The sequence below is a fragment of the Pleurodeles waltl genome, chromosome 4_1, assembly GCF_031143425.1.
Source record: "Pleurodeles waltl isolate 20211129_DDA chromosome 4_1, aPleWal1.hap1.20221129, whole genome shotgun sequence".
Taxonomy (NCBI): Eukaryota; Metazoa; Chordata; class Amphibia; order Caudata; family Salamandridae; genus Pleurodeles; species Pleurodeles waltl.
In genome coordinates this window covers 998,828,243-998,847,659 of record NC_090442.1, presented here as the reverse complement: position 1 = coordinate 998,847,659, position 19,417 = coordinate 998,828,243, and the positions used below count along the sequence as shown (strand labels likewise).

The 19,417-nt window shown below is 46.0% G+C and overlaps 1 protein-coding gene across 2 annotated transcripts in view; it reads left to right on the top strand.

Moving 5' to 3' along the window:
* HBP1 (HMG-box transcription factor 1) overlaps positions 1-19,417 on the top strand; it is a 329,971-nt gene that overhangs the window by 273,097 nt on the left and 37,457 nt on the right. For both annotated transcript variants that reach the window (XM_069229842.1, XM_069229841.1), the window contains one exon: positions 19,045-19,186. In XM_069229842.1, the coding sequence (XP_069085943.1) occupies positions 19,045-19,186 (142 nt within the window). The remainder of the gene's footprint in view (positions 1-19,044; positions 19,187-19,417) is intronic.

The following is a 19,417-nucleotide window of genomic DNA, read 5'->3' as shown; positions in this document are numbered from 1 at the left end:
ATAGTCTTAGAAGGGGTATTCAACAGTCTAATGGGGTCTTGAAGGGTCTTTGACCAGATCTAGTATGCAATTAAAGTATCCCCTCCCAACAAGTTGTTTCTATCTGGTGCTATCGGTATTGCTATTTTACTGCAAAAGCAGGGCCCTCAATATTAGGGGCATTATGCATAAAGGAGTGGATAAGGTCTACCATTCTTATCGCTTGTAACCCACACACAATGCCTCAAGTCGTAATTCAGTATTGCACAAAGTTTAAACTAAACTTGGTCCATAGCAGTAAACCTTCAGATGTGGAAGGTGAGAAATACATTTGACAGCACCATTTGTGTAATCTTTACTATCAATCTAATCCAAATGTTTTCTGCAATTTCCTGCAGCATAACAATGTCCACATACCTTTTAATCCGATATGGCGGTCTTTCATTCATTTCCAGTGCCATTTGCACCTTCATATTACAACTGTATGTGCTGAGATCAGAGATCTATAATATGGATTTGGGTTTACAAATAATTTTCCAGTTGGGAATACTTATGAACTTAAAACCAACCTCCCTCTCCCAGCTCCGATTTGCTAAACATATTTCTCAACTTCTCATCTCCACCTGATGCATCCCCAAGCCCAACATGGAAAGAATCACTACAAGCCAGCATTACAGGCTGCCAATGTTGCATTCACCAATCATTCTTCACCCATTCCATGGCAGGCAATCCTAGCCCAACTACCCTTACTATGAAGGAGCCATGTCTAACTTGTTGCACCACTTTGTTACCTGCAACAGCTCATGTGTTATCAAATGAAATAAAGGTAATCAGCAATAATGGATGACTTGCACCTCAGGGTGTGCCCCTCTTATAGTGTAATTGTTACATATACCAAACAGCCCGGGAAGACCCTGCAGGTTATGACGTTCCAATACACACCTGTTAGGAATCCCTATGGTATCGGTTCCCAGACTTTTGACTCCTGAACGTGATTCTCTTGTTGACTGGGAGACAGTGCTGGTCTCTCAGGTGGGCTGTGATGTGGCTGTGGCGGGGGATGTCCAGGTAGGCGAAAGGTCCAGGAGGATGAGGGCCGCAGTTTTGCTGTTGTCAAGTAGGGTCCTGATGTTGTCAGTGGTGGCGATGAGGGCAGTTTCGGTGCTGTGGTTGCTGCGGAATCCAGATTGGGACGGGTCAAGAGTGTTAGTCTCCTCGCGGAAGTGGGTTAGTTGTTTGTTGACAATTTCTCGATTACTTTTGTCGGGAAGGGGAGCAGGGAGATGGGCTGAAAGTTCTTGAGGTCCTCTGGGTCTGCCTTGGGTTTCTTGAGGAGGGCATTGATCTCTGCGTGTTTCCAGCTCTCTGGGAAGGTGGTGGTCTCGAAGGAAGTGTTGATGATCTTCCGGAGTTGGGATGTGATGACGGAGCTCGCTTTGATGAAGATGTGGTGAGGGCAGGGGTCGGATGGTGAGCCGGAGTGGATGGTGCTCATGATTTTGATGGTGGTGTCGTTGTTGACATGGGTCCAGGAGAGCAGGAGGCTGTTGTGGCTGGGGGGGGGTGGGGGGAGGGTGGTGAATCTGTGGTGTCGGTGGTAGACAGGGGGGGAGGAGTTTGAGTATTGAAACTGTCATTGATGTCTGCGATCTTGCGGTGTAAGAAGGTGGTTAGGGAGTTGCAGAGGTCTTGCGATGGCGGGATGTCTGTGATGTTGGAGCCGGGGTTGGAGAGTTCCTTCACGATGTTGAAGAGCTCCTTATAGCTGTGTGCATTGTTGTCGGTGCGTTCTTTGAAGGCAGTTCTTTTGGTGGTTCGGATGAGTTGGTGGTGTCTGCGGATGGAGTTCTTGATGGCTGTGTGGTGGTCCCGGTGTCTGTTCTTGCATCACTTTTTCTCGAGTCTTCGGCATTTTTGGTTTGGCACTTGGAGTTCTGCAGTGAACCAGAAGGCCTTTCTGTCTGTGCGTCTGTTTGAAGGTTTCTTGATCGGGGTGAGAGTGTTGGCACAGTCGTCGATCCATTGCCTGAGGGTTCTGGGAAAGGGTGGTGATCAGCTGGTCTTCGGTGACCTTGTTCCATCAGCAGTGGGGAATCCGCTGTGAGTAATGGTGTGTTGTGGGTTTCTTGAAGGAGAAGTGGATGCAGAGGTAAATGAACTTTGCAGTGCCTTTAAAAGTGCTGCACAAAGTAATAATTCTAAAAACACGCACATGTTGATGTGAATCCCCAGCTGGAGAAGTGCCTTCTTGCCAGCCCAGGCCTATGGACCCTTGGGGATGGGGAGAAGGGTATGGGGGGGGGGGGGTGCACGGACCACAGGTTGGGAATCACTGCCCTATGGGATTGTCTGTGTTAGAGTCTGCCGCCACGTTAATCAAACTTGTATTATTAATGATCAATTTCTCTTTCTAATAGCCAGCACATTGGTGTGAGTGCCTCCTACCCCACGTTCCTGGGCAGTCCTAGGGATCCAGTGTCACTGTGGAGAAGCGTGACTTCCCATCATCTTTAACGTAACTTGGTGGGAAGCATGTTTCTATCAAGTCTGCATTTCAACTACTTTTTGACTGATTTCTGTCTGGGGAAATGGGCTCCCTCACAACTGTAACTTTTGTCAAGCAGACTCTTATCGCATCCCTATTTTGCACATGAAGGAGTCCAGGAAGAGAACTATTAATTGGGACACTATGCACCTGCCCCCTTTGCTGCTTCTCGTGATGCCGACATCCCTCTTGGAATAGTTCTAAAATAGACTTACTTTACAGGTCCAACACACAGATGTGTTCAGTTCGAGTCTTTAGCCTGCCCTCCATTACGAATGCCAGTAGTTTCCAATAGTGAATACAGACTTGCCACTTTTATTTTGAGGTCCTGTCCAGACTGTCTACCTTTATCCTCAGATTACAGTGGCACAATTTAACTTTTTGTCCAGCATCTTCAGTGTAATTCTCTGGGGCATGCTGTGAGTCTTGTTGAGCCCTTGGTATGCCACCAGCGTCAATCTGTTTCAGCCACTAGATCCCAAGTACAGCAGGTGGGAGTTGTGTGCTTGCTGGTATATTGGTGCCCGTCCCTGTCTCCATGTTATATACTCATAGTGTTCATATGCATTTCGAGTACCCTTGTCTTTCGCCAAGTTTTCGCTTTTAGATATATGTGTCTGCTTACCTCTTTTTTTCCCCAGCAGTTAAAGTCTTACTATGGATGTCAGGTTTTTTTTGAGCCAGCAGATACTGGCGGTAACAGCAGCAGTCTGACTTTCGAATCTGTGATTAGAATATCCACCAGAAATAGTTTTACCAAAGGTCTGCTTAACTAAAATAGATGACCTGGGTTAGAGGTGAGAAAAACTAGGAATGTCAGTAAGGTCAGCAGAAAACCAGCCGTATTAACTTACTAAAAATTAGCTGAGACCAAGGGGACATCAGGCAGTCCCTTGTTACACATTCATCCATTCCATCAACATCTGTCAGGGGAAGGTTGGATATTTTTCACAGCAGTAGAGTGCCTTCTACACAGACAAATGGATCACAAAGGTTATCTTATAGTTTGATAATCTCCTACCTGCCACAGCCGCATAAGACATACAAAGACTGTTTACTGCACCTGTTGAACGAGAATGCATCCTAAGTAGCCAGTGAAACAAAGAATGCAAGGAGGTTAACCTGCTTGCTTCCTGATCCCCCCCCTCCCAAAAGATAGCTTCCTTAAACAAATCCTGAAGTTGAGACTCAAAAATTACCTGAAGACTATTCATTTCAAGATGAATACCCTTCAGAAAGTGATCCCACTTCTTCAGAAGGTAGACTTTCTGATGATGCTAAATTCAAAAGGGTGTCTACTTTGAATTTCCAATGCATCCTGCTCACTGTCAGTGATGTGAATTTGTGGTAAGTGGAACTCATTACCTTTCAAAGTATTCCTTTTCAATAAAAACAAGCACCAAGAGTGTTCACAGAATGCCTGTCTGTGTTAGCAGCACATTTATGTTGTCAGCGTGTTCTTTGGTATCCATATCTGACACAGCCTTCTAGCTGCGGATTCCTTACTTTTGAATTTCCTGGCGTCAGCTTCAAATCTGGAATTTTGGCATTTGGATCCGCTTGTGTCGTTTGGCTCCGCGTGGCATCGTCAACATCGTTGGAGCCGGCTGTGACGTCACGGTTGCCTATAAAGGCACCACCCCGGCAGGCGTACGTCAGTTCTTTTCCTTCCGCGCTGGTTAAGCGCAGGTCTGGGATCAAGCTACCTTTGAGCTACCCTCTGCTTCTTTTTGTCAGGCCCTTTTCGACCTTTTTGTCGGATGTTTTTTCGAAGTCTGTGTGAGATGTCATCGAGGAAGACGGGGTTCAAACCATGTGGTGCATGTCATCGTGCCATGTCGGTGATGGACCCCCACCATGTATGTTTCTAGTGCCTCGACAGAGACCATGACTCAAAGTTGTGTTCTGGCTGCTGGGCCATGGCCCCGAAAAGTTTGAGAGAGCGGTCTCTGAAGCTCATGGCGGCCTGGCAGTCGACGTCATTTGGCACAACTCCTAGGAGGTCACGATCCTGCTCGAGGAGGAGGAGGCAGGATTGCTCCAGGAGCCTTGTGTCCTCCTCTTCATCCTCTAGGTTCTCTGGGCACTCGGGGAAGAGGCACAAGAAGAAGTCCAAGAGGACTTCGACTTTGCCACGCCTGTCGGCCAAACGAGGCAGCTCAGGAATGTCAACGTTCCATGCACGGTTCTGCAGAGCCCATGCCAGGGCTGACTTGGCCTCAAACCACCCCCCCACCACCCCCATCACCCCCACCCCCAACCCCACCCCCCTTCCCCCTCCCAAATTCTGGGATCCGAAGTGACCCCTGCTCAATTTAAAGAATTTTACAAAGCCATGCACCTCATATTTGATCAGGCTGCCCCTGCTGGTGAGCCTTTGGGCCGGTTGGGGGTTTCAGTCTTCCCCTACCTCGAGGACTGGCTGTTGAAGGCTCCTACGCCCCAGGCTCTCATCACCCACCTTCAGACTACGACTGACCTCCGGCATTCGATGGGGTTCACTATAAACATGCCAAAGTCACACCTGACTCCCTCTCAGAAGCTCCCTTCCATCGGAGCTGTTCTGGACACAGTGCTGTTTAGAGCTTATCCCCCCGAGCAGTGAGTCTAGGATATTCAGGTTATGATACCAATATTTTGCCCTCTCTTGGATTTCGGTGAGACAGACTCTGAGGCTGTTGGGACTCATGGCTTCCTGCATCCTGTTAGTCAAGCATGCCAGATGGCATATGAGGGCTCTGCAGTGGGACTTGAAGTTCCAGTGGGGACAGAATAAGGGGAATCTTATCGACACAGTTCAGATCTCGAAGGGAACTGCAAAAGACCTGCAGTGATGGTTACTGAACTGCGACTGGGTCAGAGGCAGACTCCTCTCCCTTCCCCAGCCAGAGCTCACAGTAATGACAGATGTGTCACTTCTGGGATGGGGCGGCCATCTGGGAGAGGTGGAGATCAGAGGTCTCTGGTCTCCAGCGGAATCCGGACTCAATATCAACTTACTGGAGCTCCGGGCGATCCTATTGACATTGAAAGCATTTCTTCCTGTTGTAAAAGGGAAGATAGTGCAGGTGTTCATGGACAACACCACCACCACAACGTGGTACTGCAGCAAGCAGGGCAGTGTGGGGTTGTGGACCCTTTGTCAAGAGGCTCCGCGTCTCTGGAGATGGCTGGAACAGCAGGGCATAACCCTGGTGATTCAACACCTGGCAGGTTCTCTGGATGCCAGGGCGGGCAAACTCAGCCGTCGGTGCCCAGCTGATTATGAATGATATCTCCAACCGAAGGTGGCGCAAGGACTCTTTCAGCAGTGGGATGAGCCTTGGTTAGATCGGTTTGCCTCCGCAGAGAAAGCATAATGTCAGTTATTTTAGCGCGTTAGAGTTTCCAAGGCGGCAATCGCTCGGCGATGCTTTTTGTTGCGAATGGAGTTCAGTCGTCCTGTAGGCCTTTCTGCCCATAAAGTTCTCAAGAAGATCAAGAACGACCTGGCACAAGTAATCCTAGTGGCACTAGATTGGGTACGGAGAGTCTGGTATCCCGAGCTTCTGAAAATGAGCATTGATCCTCCGATCAGGTTTGCCACTTTGGGAGGATCTTCTGTCACAGCAGCAGGGGAGGGTTCTCCACCCGAACCTTTCAACTCTGCGCCTTCATGCTTGGTGATTGAGCGGCGGCAGTTGATGGCTTTTGACCTTCCTCCTGAAGTCTGTAAAGTTATTTTGGCAGCCAGGCGTCCCTCCACTAAAATGGTACATGCCTGCCATTGGAAACACTTTGTATGTTATTGTACAGAAAGGTCTTTTGATGCTCTTTTGATGCTCTTTCTGCTTCTCTTACTGACATCCTTCTCTTTATACTGTCCCTTGCCCAGCAGGGTTCTGCCTTGGGTACTCTCAAGGACTATCTTTCCGCCTTATCAGCGTTCCTTCGGCTGCCTGATAAGCCTTCACTTTTCAAATCTCCCATTGTACATAAACTCCTCAAAGGGCTTGTACATATGTTTCCCCCTATGCCCTTTGTTATGCCCCAATGGGACTTAAATCTGGTCCTCACATTTCCTATGTGTGCTGCCTTTGAGCCCTTGCACAACTGTCCCCTCCGGCTGCTCACCATCAAGACAGTGGCAATAACATCTGCCAGGAGGGTGAGTGAGATGCATGCTCTTTCATCCAAACCACCGTTAACTCACCATGTTTTCGAACAAGGTGGTTCTCAGAACTCAGGCCTCTTTCCTCCCCACAGTGGTGACCCCATTTCATATGGGTCAAAATATCACCCTGCACACCTTCTTTGCTCCACTGCATCCCTCTAAGGAAGAGGAGTGACTTCCCTGGCTGGACCCAAAAAGAGCGTTGTCATTCTACCTTGACCGGACAAAAGAGTTCTGGGTGGATGACCAACTATTTATGGGGTACGTGAGTGCAAAGAAGGGCTGGGCAGGGCAGAAACTAACCATTTCGCGCTGGGTCATTCTCTGCATCAAGATATGCAATGCATTGGACAGGAAGCAACCTCAAGAAGGCTTGAGGAGCTCATTCTACCAGGGGTAATGATCGCTTCTTGAATTGTGGTGGTATCCAAAGCATATTCTAAATATACTCAGGGAATCATTAAAACAATGGTTGTCTCAAGCGACTGGTTATTTTGTGTGAAGATCTGAGGAAAGCACTGTATAAGGAGGTGAAATCAGAAAAAAAAAATGTTTCTTGGCCAATCATTTGTAGACCTCCATGCATAAGTATGAATAGCAACAGATGCCTCCTTGACATGATTGAGCCCTCCTATGATTCCTTATCAATCAGGGCAAATGGTCTTGCATCACACATCAAGGCGCTAGTTTTTAAAAAAAAATTAAAACCCTCCCTAACAAAGCTACACAACAAAACTGTTTATTAAAAGAGACAATAGGACTTTGTGGTGCAGAGAAACAGTGTTCTACGTTTACATAAAAGATTTTTCATGTGGCTCTGTCCTATGAGATACATCAATAGCAGAGCCCTTATCTGTTGGTGAGAGCATCATAAGATGCCCTTGTTACAAATATAGTATGAATCGTGCGCAGACTATGATTCCGGTTGCTCCCTCCGTGCTACAGATGTGGTGTTCACAGCTATTTGAAATGTCCAGCCAGGGTGGAGGTGTGGTATACGTAATCCAAATGATTAGTCTCAACGTCACTAAAACATTGGAACAAGCAGATAATATATTCTTTTTTTCTTTAGTATTGGAGATTAAGGGGGTCATTATGAACACAGTGGGAAACCCTGCAATGTTCATGCTGGCGGTCTTATCACAAACCGCCAGCCCCCTTGAGATCCCGCTGGCCAAATAATATACATTCTGCTGGGCCGGCAGGCGGAAACAGTGTTCCCAGCAGCAGCACCCATCACGCAGATCACTGCCCGTAAATCGGGGAGTGACCTGCGCGACGGGACACTGCACGGGGGCCCCAGAGCACCCCTTCCGGCAGACTTTCCCTGGCCAGAGAACCCACCAGGGAAAGGCTGGAGGAACAAGGGTTCTTTATCCAGAGGGCAGCACTGAATGCAGTGCTGCCCTGTCGGATAAAGTAATCCCCCATCATCAGGCTGCCTGTCAGCAGTAGCCTGGCAGCCCTCCCTTGTTCAGAATATGGTGGTTCAGACCGCCATGCCGGTGGCGGTATTTTCCGCCACCGCTGGCATGGCGGTCTGAACCGCCATGTTCGTAATGAGGGCCTAAGACCTTAATTGCACACAGAGATATCACTCTGAATATATTCATCATTTTTTATGAAATACTTAAATTTTAGTGTTCATGTTTCTGATGTTTTTTTAGAGTGTCCATTTATATAAATAATTAGTCATTATTGTTCATGCCATAAACTGAAAATTGACAATACTGGTTTGTGATGTAAGTAATCAAATCACTTCCTCACTGACTTGAAACTAGCATGTACACAGACATCAGGGTTCAAATGGTTAGAATTAAACAGTATTTCTCAGATGGTGTCAGTGTCCTGGGGTATTGTGTGTGAGGTCACAAGTCCCTCCATTCATGCTTGAAACTGAGACTGTTGTGTGTGAGGTCACAAGTCCCTCCATTCATGCTTGAAACTGAGACTTCAAAGAGAAACAACTTAGTGTATTGCAAACCCAATAGTAGTTAGCCAAGAGTGCACAGCATGTAAATCTACAACACTGCAAGCTGTAAACTGAGAGTTATATAAAAAAAAAAATTATTATTGGCCTAGGGCCTATGTTATTGAGTTTACTTTGGCTGTTTATGGATCTCGCAAAGTTCTGGAGTCTTTGGCGGCTCAATTGAAACTAAAACATCTCAAAGGTGGGCAAGTGATATAGTTTGAGAAACTCTGTACCCAAGTCTGTTCTCTTGGTACCACTTTGGTTCCAAGGTGTTGAATAAAAGGTGGCACTCTATAGAGTACATCTAGTCTGTAATACAAGATGGCACTCCAAAATTATAGAGGCCAAAACATCCACCATCCAGGGAGGCAGGATTGTACCCAAAAAGTCTCCATAGGGTATTGATGTCCCGGTGACGCAGTGTTCGGTCAGTTTCGGAAGCTATCATATTCACTACATTCTAAAGAGACCAATCATGGCCTTCATCCAGTCCCTACCAGGTTCAGTTAAGATTTTCCAGTGTTTGGGTTACAAGGATGACTGGGGTCACCTCCTGTGGTCCGTGGTGAAACTAGTGCCCACTGGTAAATGGTTAACTTGGTGTTAGCTTTCATTGTGGCTTCAGATAGTGAAATCTTCAGAACTGTAGGGCTGGAAAGACTGTTATGGCTGTCTCCTCCAGCCCAGGGCAGAGGGGGTGAAGACGAACTGTGTACAGGTCCCACTGGGCTGCGTCCCGCTTCTCTGCTGGCTGCAGGCAGACACAGGCTCCCAGCCTGCCCTGCGGCCAATCCTGACACTGCTCAGAGCAGCATCAGGATTGGCTGGGCTGGAGAGCCCTGTGCACATGAGCTCTGACGGGGGAGTGTTCACACTCGTACCCCGCCCCTTTACAAGGAAACGATAATAAACATTTATTATTGTTTCCTTCTAAAGGTTTTGCAGCTGCTGGCGGGGGGATGTATTGGGCGTCGCTCCTCCACCCTCATGTGACCCCGCTTCTCCCTCATAGAGGAGCTGCCCCTGGTCTGTAGGCAATGGACCAACTCAGCACAGTAAATTATTTTTTTGATTTAGGCTGTGGCAGCCTAATGGCTTCAGGGCAGACACAGGCTAATGAGCTGTCCTCATCCAGGTCCTTGGTGGGCCTTGTCCATATACCAGTGAGCAAGTCCTTTTTTGTGGTAGACACAATCCATATCCTTGACAGACAGGTAAGTTCTTCCTTCCTATCCCCTTGTCACATCAACAAGGCAAGCTCACTGGCTTTCCCAGATTTAGTTGCAGTCGCTAGGGGAGTGGGGGTGTAGCAATTGAGAAGACAGTCTGCCTCTCATCTCTACATAGTTTGTTTCTACATATGGGAGCAGGTGTCTCCAGTATCCCAATTTCAACAATGCAATCATGTATGGTATAAACTAAGTGTCTGGTTCTTATAATCCTCCAGTTGCACGTTTACTTATTGTCCGAGCCCATCGATCAACCTGTTTCAGCTGGTGAAGATGTGGTGTGTATTTACCTGAGACTGGAGGGATGTGTCTGCCGATTGCCACAGCATAGGGCATTTTCCCTGGCTGGGGTAAGTAAATCTACACCAGGGCAAAGAGAACGGACTGTAGTACCCCCTCCACCTCCTAGATATACAGCTTTTTTGAGTTTCAGGGGGAGAGGAGTGTGCTCCCAAACTGAACTATCTAATATGGAACCAACCATTTTGTGCAGCATTTATTGGTTCTGCTCCAATTGGAATAGCCCAGTTTGAACTGCTGGTACAGGTCCTGCCCAGACATGAACACAAGCAACCACGGACTTCTTTCAACATACATAAGCTTTCTCTGTGAGGTATAGCTTGAATCCGATTTAAAATACAGCCAAGTGGACAACAGCACATTTTTAGTGAAAATACAATTTTTTTTTTTTTTTAAATGTAAGTATTCTATCAAATTTATTTTTCTTTGAAAATTAAATGCCATCAAAGATTTGGGGATGATTTATTTCCTCGACCCTCTCTGTTTTTCAAGAGGAGGGTGGATTTTGTTTCATCTGAATAGGTTTGCAAACTTAACCTAATAATCAAAAAAGTGTGGCGCACAAGATGTGCATGCTGAAGTGGTTCTTGTTACCCTTCGGCTTCAACTGTGTTAATAAATATATTTACACCCTTAGCAGAACTGCTTGTATGGTTTGTGCTGCTGCCTTTTTTAATGTACATTAGTTATTAACAACAGTATATAAAAATATCCAGTACACAAGAAGTCACATCTGTGCAGTTAGATAGAATTACTAAACATATACTTTGAAGGTTAGGCCCCAGTTATCTTATGTCAGCTATTTGTAGAATATTATCTGTGAAGCAAAAACATGGGAATGTTGAATCTAATTATGATTTCAGTTGAAGAGACTTCAGTGAAGAAGTAGACTTAGATGATAGGTGCTCTTGGAAATATGGGTCAACATTCAATGTTTTGACGTACAGTCATAGGACATCGAATGCCTCGACGGCTCCAGAATCTGTATCTGAGATGTAAAATTACATGAGGGTTATTTGCAGCCTGTTTTAGTGCCACACTATGGGCACTTTGACAAAAAGCGGAGGCATACTTCTTGACTCACGTGCGAGCAAAAAATGACTGAAAAAATGTGAACTCATCAGGAACGTGTTGTATATAACACTTGTGTCTGTGAAAGATATCAAATGTATTTTCAATAATCCGGTTTTACACACAAACTGTCACAAGTGTCAACCACTTGAGAGCGTAGTGTTCAGGGATCCCTCCGCTGTGAGCTGGAAAAAAGAACTGAAGGAGCTCTCTGTGCAAGGCATGATGTCATGTGCAAGCCCCTGGCGTCAGGGCGCATTACCACGTTTCTGTATTCTTTTGCTGCTGCCTATCTGGCTGCATTTTTCTCGGTTTCATAAAGTTTCCCTTTATATCACAGCCTTTATGTTAATTGTATGCTACAGGGGTGTTTCTGAACTGTTTTTGTCTCTAGGAGGCTGTTTTTCTAAGGCGAAACAAACTAGATTACTTACATTTAGCCTCTGAGTGCCTTTGATAAACTGCGGCTGCAGTATCCTCAATGAATATTCTACGTAGAACTAGGATTACAAGTAAGTAACTTCTACATACACAAAATGTATTTTCTAAAGCTCTGTTTCCGATATGGCATAGACCATAGAGACACAAGTTAAAGAGACTGAACGGACACTACTGAGACATCAGAGCATGGTTCTGTTGCGGACATACAAACAGAGCACCTCAGTGGGTTTGCCTAGGTTGTCCAGCAATACAAAGAAGGGCATGGCAGCAGGGGAGTTTTATCCCAATACTTGTAAATGATTCAGGTCCTGGTGCTAGCTGGATATTTGTTTTATTAAATTTGTTATAATTGTCATGATGTATTTAAGTGTATAGCCCCTGTCTGCTCCTAGATTAAGTTTTGACTTCACAACTGTGCTCTGCCTAGAAAATGAAATGCTCATTTGGAGTATGTATGTAAGTTGGGACTGGGTAACACCAGTGCTACGCAATAGTACCTAGATAATGACCAGTAAACCACTGACTGCACCGTGATGCCAAAAAACATTGTCGCAGTCACCCATCAACAATACTCGAGGTATGGGATTTTATCTGGAATGTTGTGCTACAAATCAGTGGCCTTGTAGGTTTACTGTTTGTGTTCCTCACAATTTCCCTCCACTCAGTTGATTTGTTGGTCTTGATTGTCTAATTATATGTGCTAGAAACATTACTGTTTCTCCAGTATTGGGGTATCTTTCATAGATTCACATGCTTGAATCATTCCCCGTCGTCGAAGTGGGAGTCCCACAGTACATAGAAAGCAATAAATAGAGAAATTATTATTATTATTATTTTTTTTTTTTCATTGAAGTCAATAGGAAAAAACACATTCAATTGTACAACTATCAGCCTCTTTGGAAAGAGCCCAAACTTCAGCCAATCAGGCGTGACCACCCCTTTAGAATCCTCAGCACAGAGGCTCAGTCTCTCAGATTTTCTACCGCACGTCGTGTGTAAGGGAGTCTCCCTGAGCTCTGCTCAGTTTTTCTATCTCTTCAAGAGAAAATCTTCAATTTTTCACTTTTGTTCTTACTGTAGTATTATTCCATCATGTCTACAGCAAGAAAAGGTTTATTTAGACCTTGTGGGACCTGTGGAAAGTTAAGACTTCACTGTGAGGACCCTCACAAGGAATGTATCTACTGTCTACATCCAGAGCATAAGGTCAAGGACTGTAAGATCTGCAGGACCTTTCCCAACAAGACTCTGAGAGACAGAGAAGCCAGGCTCCTACTTTGGCTTCAGAAAAGAAAGGCCAGAGAAGCTCTTTCTGAGGAGGAAGACAGCGACACTTCAGTGACCTCAAAGAAAAGGAAGAGGTCTGTGGAGAGCTTCTCCCCCAAGAGCAGTAAGTCAGCTAAAAAGCTGCATGCATTTAAGGACAGGCCGGAGGAGCAAGCTTCAACATCCAAGGTAATGTGTGGTAAAGTTCGCTCAGAGCCATCCACACCTGCTTCTTCATCAAAGAAGCTCAAAAGACCTTCAAGTTCACTACCACCGTCGGCGTCCAGAAAATCCACACAGTCGACTACACCGTCGACGAGCGCATCGTCGACTGCAGGCCTTCCTTTATCGACCACAACAGCGATGGCCACGCTTACGGCTCCATCGTCGCCAATGATCGTAACCTCGTCTCCACTGTCATCTACGACGATAACGTTGGTGAGCTTGAAGTATGGTCCATCGTCGGCTCACACCCTGAAAATTACAAAGAAGACGTCGACGGGTAAGAAGATGAAATCTATACCGTCGACGCACTCATCGACGAATAAATTCAGAACATCTCCGTTGGTCTCACCGACGAAAATAGCGACAACGCACCGTTGTCGACATTGGCACCGTCGACGGCAACTTCGTCGACGCTCACGGCATCGATAACGGCTCCACTGACGGCGGCTCCATCGACGCCTACACCGTCGACGAGAACACCATCGACGAGAGCTCCGTCGACAGCGGCTCCGTCGATGGCTCAATATCCTGATCCGATACCTAAACATTTTGGAGCATCTCCTTACCTGCCACAGAGAATTCTACCTATAAAGAGCAAGTCTTCTCTCTTACTTCCATCGCATACATCACCCAGTAAGGTCACACCAGTACCTCCGCAGCATCTTTTTGCTGACGAGGAGGATGACGATGATGTTTATTCTGATGATGGTTTCTTTCCGGTGGCACGTAGTCCATCTGAACTACGCATTAAGTGTCAGGAGGAAGATGAAGAAGATGATGTCCAGCCTTATTCGGACCAGCAAGATCAGAGTCACCTACAACTTCAGGGGCAACAGGAACAGACAGTTCAGATGCCTGTCTCGTTGATAGCCAATCTTCAACAGGTGATGCAGGATTATTATTCAAGATTTCCTCCACCTGGCTTGTCTACCCCGGTGCAACCTCCGCAGACACCAGTGTCCACCCCTGCTAGACCATCTGAATTTCCTGATCCTACCACAGCACCTTCATCTGGACAAGATATTGCTCCACCTTCATCTGAGGACGAGCAGGAAGAAGGTGAAATTCAGGACACGGATTCACTCATTCCAGAATGGGATGAGTGTCCGATTCAAACACCATCTCCATCTACGCCACCACCAGTGGACTCTCCACCGCAGGATATTGGTGTTTTCCATAGTGTGATGGAAAGAGCTGCGAAAAGATTCCAGCTGCCAATAACATCAAAGCAGTCAGACTGTTTTCTTTATGACTTCAAAGAAGATACTAGGAAGTCTGTAAGGGCCATACCCATTGTTGACTTCATTTAGGAGGAAGGCTCTAAGGTCATGCAGACTCCATCCTCCATTCCCGCAGTCTTACCGAGACTTGAAAAGAAATATAAAGCACCGGACAATTCTCCAGCATGTCTGGTTAGTCACCCTAAACTGGACTCGGTCATATCGCAGGCAGCTCAGAGGAGGTCCAGGAATCCATCGGCATCTCTGACTGCCCCCCCAGACAAAGAAGGACGTCGATTGGATTCAATAGGGAAGAAGTTCTCAACGATGGCGGCCACTACAGTTAGAGCAGCAAATTCCCTAGAACTCCTAGGGAGATATGACCGCCAGATGTGGTCTGATATGTCGCAGTTTATAGACATGTTACCTGAGGATAGTAGAGTAGAAGCGCGCAAGATTCTACAGGAAGGTGAAAAGATTTCGGCTGAAATCATAGACTGCGCCATAGACGTCTCGTCTACAGGTTTTCGCCAGTTGGCCGGAGCGGCCGTACTCAGGCACCAGGGGTGGCTGAAAGCTACTTCTTTTAGGCCGGAAGTACAATTAAAGATCCTGGACATGCCGTATGATGGCGAGCTCTTGTTTGGCAAGCATGTGGATGATGCGTTACAATCCATTAAAGCAGACACTGAGACAGCCAGATCTCTGGCAACACTACAATACAAGAGACAGCCCTTTCGGGGAGCGAGAGGGAGAGGAACCTTTTCGTATAGAGGAGGTGCTCAACAATATCGCCAATACTCCTCTTGCCAAGGACAGTTTCGCTCCGCCTTTGGCCAGCAACAACCACATTCCTTTCGACAACAGTCATCCACTCATTTCAGGCAACAAGCGAGAGGAAAGGCGGCTTACAAGACCAAGGAGACAACAAGAAAGCACTTACCTTCATCGGATGCCTGCACCCAGCCCCTATATCAACACTCTAATAGGGGGCAGAATTTCCAAGTTTCTACACCAGTGGTGCAAAATAACTTCAGACAAATGGGTACTCGATATTGTCAACCGAGGACATACACTAGAATTCAACCAACCTCCCCCTCATGTACCACCAAGAGGTCCCCCGCCAGCCCATCTCAACGAGCTTATGGAACAGATTGCTATCTTAATGAAAAAGGGAGCAATAGAGATCGTACCAAGGAGCCAGAGGGGAATAGGTTTTTACTCCCGCTTCTTCCTTATTCGGAAAAAGACAGGGGACTGGAGACCTATTTTAGATCTTCGTTCTCAACAAATACCTCAAGAAGCAGTCTTTTTGCATGATCTCCCTTCAAGACGTCCTGCGCCTACTCAACCGAGGGGACTTTATGACATCTTTAGATCTCCAGGATGCATATTTCCACATTCCCATTCACCCCAGTCATCGGAAATTCTTACGATTCAGGGTTGCAGGCACTCACTACCAGTTCAGAGTGTTGCCCTTTGGCCTCAGGTCGGCCCCAAGAGTATTTACCAAAGTTTTGGCACCGGTGGCAGCCCACCTCAGGCAACTAGGGATACAGGTGTTCCCGTATTTAGACGACTGGCTAATAAAGGCACGAACAACATCAAAGTCTGCCATTGACACGGAAACATGTCTATCTCTTTTCAGAACTCTGGGCTTGACAGTCAATTACCCCAAGTCTCACCTAGATCCTACCCAGAACATCACCTTTCTAGGGGCCATCTTGGACACAGTCCAGGCAAAGGCCTTTGCTTCACACGACAGACGAAAGAAACTTCGAGACTTAGCAGCACGTCTCAGCAAAAGAAAGTCCGCTTCTGTGCAGACTTACAAGTCTTTTCTGGGGATGCTTTCGTCTTGCATTCCGTTGATAGAAAACTGTCGTCTGCACATGAGGACACTTCAACAGCAGTTAGACAATCAATGGAAACAAATAGAAGGTTCTTTCGACAATGTAATTCGAATAACCCCATCAGCAAGACAAGCTCTCAAATGGTGGAAGGATACTCCCCTCGTCTCGGAAGGTCTGTCATTTCTGAAGGACAAGACGATGCACATTATAACAACAGATGCATCCCTAGAGGGATGGGGTGCTCATTTGCAGGATCTTTCAGTGAGAGGGAAATGGTCCACTCAGGAGTCGACTCTTCACATAAACGTATTGGAGTTAAGGGCGGTAGCCTTGGCACTCAAATCCTTCCTCACAAACATCAGGGATTCTTCAGTCTTGATAAGAACAGACAATACCACAGTCATGCATTACATCAACAAACAGGGGGGGCACAAGATCTCAAGCATTATCGCTAGAGACGCAGAAGCTGTGGCATTGGGTAATTCAACATCGAATATCCATCAGAGCAGAACATCTCCCGGGGATCACCAACACCTGGGCAGATGCCTTAGGCAGGACTCGAACCAGCTGCCACGAGTGGGAACTCAATCAGTCAGTTCTCGACCGTCTCTTTCGTCGTTAGGACAAACCCAATCTGGATCTGTTCGCGACCAGAGACAACAAGAAAGGCCAACACTTCGCAAGCTGGCGACCGCAGAAGGGATCAAAGGGGAATGCGTTTTTGATCAGATGGTCCGGGATTTATGCATACGCTTTTCCCCCGCTTCCAGTCATCCCGAGACTTCTGCAGAAGATGAAGAGGGAACCATGCAGACTTCTATTAATTGTTCCCAGATGGCCACGCCAGTTCTGGTTCACAGAACTTCTATTACTCTCGGAGCAGCCTCACGTTCGACTGAAGACACTACCGGACTTGTTAACAACGAATCAGGGTCAGGTACGTCATCCCAACCCGACGTCTCTTCGTTTATCAGCCTGGCTCCTGAATTCTATGAATTCGACGGGCTAGATATCCCTCCAGATTGCAGGGAGGTATTTGCCTGTGCCAGGGCTCAGTCTACAAACCGGACATATAAGTTCAAGTGGAAGAGGTTTTGCTTATGGTGCTCAACTTCCAACGTTCATCCTCTAAGGTCCTCTCCTGAACAGATTCTGCCATATCTATTGCATTTAGCTAAATCCGGCCTTTCGCATTCGTCTATTAGAGTGCACCTGGCTGCCATATCCCGTTTCCGACGAACGTCTCAGTCACCTTCTTTATGGTCGTCCAGATTAATAAAACAATTTCTTAAGGGTTTGTTCAGGATGTTTCCGCCGATTCACCGTCTTTCACCTCAGTGGCATTTGAATATTGTGCTCTCCCAGTTAATGAAACATACGTTTGAGCCCATTCATAAGGTGGAACTCAAATTCATTTCTTTTAAAACAGCCCTCCTTCTGGCCTTGACGTCAGCGAAGAGGGTTAGCGATATCCAAGCCTTCACAATCTCTCCACCTTTCCTCCAATTCAAGCCAGAGGTGGTCATTTTAAGAACTAATCCAAAATTTATACCTAAGGTTCCATCTTCTTTTCATCTAAATGAGCCAGTGGTTCTGAGAACATTTTTTCCAAATCCACAAACTGCAGCGGAGCGAGCATTACATTCTCTGGACATTAAACGCTGTTTAAAATTTTATATACAAAGGACAAGCAACTTCCGTAAATCTGAGCAACTGTTTATCAGTTATGGAAGGATCAATAAAGGTAAAGCCGTTACTAAGCAGACCATAGCGCGCTGGATCTCTTCTGCCATACAGTTATGCCACCAGTTGGCAGGGAAGCCGTTATCATCCAGCGTCAGAGCGCACTCCACCAGAGCGGTATCCACTTCGGCAGCTCTATTCGCAGGAGTCCCTCTGAGCCAGATCTGCAGAGCAGCAACATGGACACGTGCTCACACCTTTACCCAGCACTACTGCCTGGATGCTTCGGAAAAAATGGATGCCGCGATAGGACAAGCAGTGTTACGTAAATTATTTGCATAAGGTGAGCCAATAACCTCTTACCCTCCATCCTCTACGTATTGTCAGAATGATATTTTCATGTTTATATATCTATGTGTAGATGTATATATATTTATATATGTAATATTTTAAACGGTTGATTGACAAATGTTAATTACCTATATGAGTCCATATAGCATGAATTATGCACAAGCATGCTTTTGGTGTTTCAGAACTCAAAAATTTTTTCCTACTGCTGGCTATTCTGATTCAAGCATGTGAATCTATGAAAGATACCCCAATACTGGAGAAGAAAATAAGTTACTTACCTTACCTGTAACTGTGGTTCTCCAGTATTGGTATCTTTCATAGATTCACATGCGACCCACCCTCCTCCCCAGAGAGGCTCACCTTTTTTGGCTTTCCTGTAATCACTAGTGCGGAGAAATCTGAGAGACTGAGCCTCTGTGCTGAGGATTCTAAAGGGGTGGTCATGCCTGATTGGCTGAAGTTTGGGCTCTTTCCAAAGAGGCTGATAGTTGTACAATTGAATGTGTTTTTTCCTATTGACTTCAATGGAAAAAAAAAAAAATGTACCGTGGGACTCCCACTTCGACGACTGGGAATGATTCAAGCATGTGAATCTATAAAAGATACCAATACTGGAGACCCACAGTTACAGGTAAGTAACTTATTTTCTTTTGTCACGTGGTTTTGAAGACAGCAGTTTCTAAAGATCTCTCCCAAACATGGAAGGGACTTCTAAACTAATGTGGTTCATGTATTTAAATATTTATTCTCCAGAGCCATAAGTGTGATACTTGGTGACAGGTGGAAGAAAATGAAAAACGAAGAGAGGCGAATGTACACATTAGAAGCCAAAGCCCTGGCTGAAGAACAAAAGCGTTTGAATCCAGACTGTTGGAAAAGGAAAAGAACGAATTCGGTATGTTTAAAAAAATATATATATGCATTTTTCATTAACCTTTTACTGTTAGAAGTGAATAAACTTCTTCAAGCCCTTCTTCGAGGACAGTTTAAGGCATAGGCAAATTGGGCTGTCTCGGGCCCCGACTTTTAAGGGGGTCCCTCATTAATTGATCATATACTTTCAGCCAAATTAAAAAATCTTCACCTAGCTGCTTATCATACATTTTAAAAACATACTCTTTCCCTG